This window comes from Lolium rigidum, chromosome 6 (assembly GCF_022539505.1).
Source record: "Lolium rigidum isolate FL_2022 chromosome 6, APGP_CSIRO_Lrig_0.1, whole genome shotgun sequence".
Taxonomy (NCBI): domain Eukaryota; kingdom Viridiplantae; phylum Streptophyta; class Magnoliopsida; order Poales; family Poaceae; genus Lolium; species Lolium rigidum.
In genome coordinates this window covers 61,118,038-61,121,339 of record NC_061513.1, presented here as the reverse complement: position 1 = coordinate 61,121,339, position 3,302 = coordinate 61,118,038, and the positions used below count along the sequence as shown (strand labels likewise).

Below are 3,302 nucleotides of genomic sequence, written 5' to 3'. Positions count from 1 at the left end.
CATTCTGTTAACCTACTAACTGCTTCGCTTTATTTTGCAGATGCTGTAAAAGATATTGACGAATAGAATGGTGGGATTACTTAGACAATAGGGCCATTTCAATACCAAAATAGCACGCATTGTCAGGAGTCTCTTGTCGTTGTTCTCGCCCAACTGAAGTACCTATTCGCTCTCTTATACACATCTCTCTTTTTATATTAGTGGAGATGTGACATGCCTATGCTGAGTCTACCAAAAATTTGCAAAGGAATCATACCTTTTTTTTTAGAAACAAAGGAATCATACCTGCCTTCCTCTGAATCTACCACTACCAGTAGTCGCCGCACGAACATACACCATCCTTCATGTGATGGAAGCAGTTGGCGTCCCTCAGTATAATTTCCCTGCCGTACGCTTTGGCGATCATCTTGATCGCGGCATGGCAGTCGCCGCACACCCGGAGGTTCTTGAACACGCGGATCGGCGCGCCGGCTGGCACGGCAAGCAGCCCAAATGCAACGGCGAGCCTCTCGCTGTGGTAGGCCAGACCCTTCTCCCTCCCCTCCGGCCCCTCATCCTGCAGCGCCCAGTCTGTATCCGCGACGTATCCTTCAGCCCGGATCCTGTCCATCATCTCCTCCACCTTCCGGTAAATCTCTTCCGCCCTCTGGTGCCCCCGGTCCTCCACGTAGAACAAGTGCGTCACACCGTTCACTCCCACCCAGCTGCACCCGGGCTCCTTGGTGATCCCTCTCGACTTCATCAGTATCCGGATCCTCGCCACGTCGGCCCATCTCCTCGCCCGCGAGTAGAGGTTCGACAGCATGACGTACGGAACGGCGTCCGTCGGGTCCAGCCTCCACACCATCTCGGCCGCGTGCTCGCTGAGCTCCGCGTTCCCGTGCGTCCGGCAAGCGCCGAGGAGCGCCTTCCAGACAGTGGCGTCCAGCCTCGTCGTGCTCCGGTTCAGCAGGTCCATGGCCTCATCGAGCCGCCCGGCTCGGCCTAGCAGGTCAACCATGCAAGCGTAGTGGTCTGGTCCAGGAGCGACGCCGTGCTCGGCCTGCATTGACCGGAAGTGCGCCCGGCCGGCGTCGACCAGGCCGGCATGGCTGCACGCGAAGAGCAGCCCGATGAAGGTGACGTAGTCCGGCCTGCATCCTGACCGGACCATGTCGGCGTAGACCTCCAGCGACTCCTTGCCCCGGCCGTTCTGAGCGTACCCGACGATCAAGGCCGTCCACGTGATGGGGTCACGGCGGACACGCATCGCGTCGAACACCTTCTTGGCCTCGCCCAGCGAGCCGGTCTTGGCGTACATGGACACCAGCGAGTTCCCGACCGAGAGGAACGGGTCGAGCGCGAGCCGGACCGCGGTGGCGTGCACCGAAACGCCCAGCTCGAGCGCGGTGGCGCCGGCGCACGAGCTCAGCGCGGCCGCGACGACGAACTCGTCAGGCCTGATCCCCGAGGCGATCATGTCGCGGTACACCCGTAGTGCAGGGTCGTGGGAGCGGGAGCGCGCGAGCCCCGTGAGGAGGGAGGTCCAGGTGACCACGTCGCGGTGTGGCATTTCGTCGAACACGGCCCGCGCGGCGCCGTGGCGGGACAGCTTGGCGTAGGCGTCGATGAGTGCGTTGGCGACGTGGAGGTGCGCGGCGAGCCCCGCGCGGAGGAGGAGGGAGTGGAGCGCGTCGGCGCCTGCCGGGACGCGGAGGAGCGCGGCGGAGTTGAGGATGGGCGGGAGGGTGTACTCGTCGGCGTGGTGTCCCCGGTCGCGCATCTCGTGGAGCAAGGCGAGCGCGCGAGGGTGCAGGCCCGCGCGGGAGCAGCGGGAGATGGCCGCGTTGTAGGCGACGCCGGGCGGCACGACCATCGCCGCGGCAGGGCGCCGGACGGGCTCAGCTCTGTGGGCTGTGGCGGATGGCGACCTCTGTGGAATGCCGGGTTGCCGGCAAATGCAGCGTTTTTTGACTGAACTTGCACTGTTGCTTGAGGAGTTGAAGCTCGACGGCTTTGGCAGCGCCGGTTGCTACAGTTCTACCCACCATCGCGCCGAGCAGGAATTAGAACATCTCTAGCAGGAACTAGCACCCTCAAACCGCACACTGAAAATCACGGTAGACAAACTACATTGCAATTTGACTTTGATCGTTGAAATTGCACCACAATTCGATCTTACAAGTCACGGGATACACATAAGTTTACTCAACTTAATAAAATGCGCCACCACAACATTCTACATACCAAAAATGGGCTATGGATGCTCACCGGAGCCAATGCCGTGGCGGCGACGGCGACGGTGTCGCGGAGACTCGCTCCCGAGGTGAATGTATGGCTGCTCATTCGCGATCTGGCGCCACTCTTCCTCCTTCTCAGCTTGCTGGCGCGTAGTCTTCTCGAGTAGCCCAACGACGGCAGAAAATTTTGCCTCCGCGACGAAGTTGTCGCACGTTATAGACGCTGGCTTGCCCTCCAGCATGGTGAGGAATTCCTCGAGATCGTCGTCGGCGACGTAGTCGACCGCGTAAGGAGGAGGAGGCCGCAAAGGAGGAGCGGCGCGAGGTGGACGCGAGCAAGGCCGCCATGCCGTGGCAGGACTCCCGCCATAAGAAGGCGGGCGGCAGCGTCATGTCGTGCTTGAGGTAGCGGTAGGAGCCGCGGAGGCGCGTGGCGTCCTACCTTCTGCGCCTTCGTATTCTTGCCGTGGCGGCCGCCGCCGTTCGAGCTCTCGCCGCGGTGGCTCTAGGACCCCTCTGCGGCCAATCTGGCCACCCCCGCGACCGCTAGGGGACCGCCCGAAGACCATCTACCGTCGGGGAGCTTGGATTTGGTCGCTAGCTACGGATTTTGTCGGCGGATGCAAGTGCAGAGAAAGCAGCAGAGGAATGAGGGTTTCGGACCTCATCGCCCTCTCCGAACAGAATATTATACCGTCTCGCGCCGCTCGGAAACGAAAACGCGCATACATGATCTGTTCTGGCCCACAAAACGGTGCAAACCCTCAAACCGGTCCCAAACGCGTATGTAGGGCCAGTTTGAGGGGTCTGCTAAAGATGCTCTTAGAGGATGCCGGTACCCGCAATGTTGTGCAGTTTTTTTTCCCTATTGTTCAACATATGCATACGCCGAAGCAGTGAAACTTTCGTACAGTACTATATAGACCTCATGGAGTCATGGTGCTCCACTCTATCTACAGGCTTTCAAGCTTCCCCATTCAAGGTGGCTTCTATTGGATTTCTTTTATTGATTCATCTATGCACAAATATCATGCCACATGCTTTATTCCATACAGTGAAAGGGCGGTCATATAGGCGCGAACA

General features: G+C 59.6%; 1 protein-coding gene across 1 annotated transcript; it reads right to left on the bottom strand.

The window, feature by feature from the left end:
• Positions 1-307: 307 nt before the first annotated feature.
• On the bottom strand, positions 308-1,855 carry LOC124666093 (pentatricopeptide repeat-containing protein At2g03880, mitochondrial-like). Its single transcript, XM_047203443.1, has one exon. The coding sequence runs from the start codon at positions 1,853-1,855 to the stop codon at positions 308-310; it is 1,548 nt and encodes a 515-aa protein (XP_047059399.1).
• Positions 1,856-3,302: the final 1,447 nt, after the last annotated feature.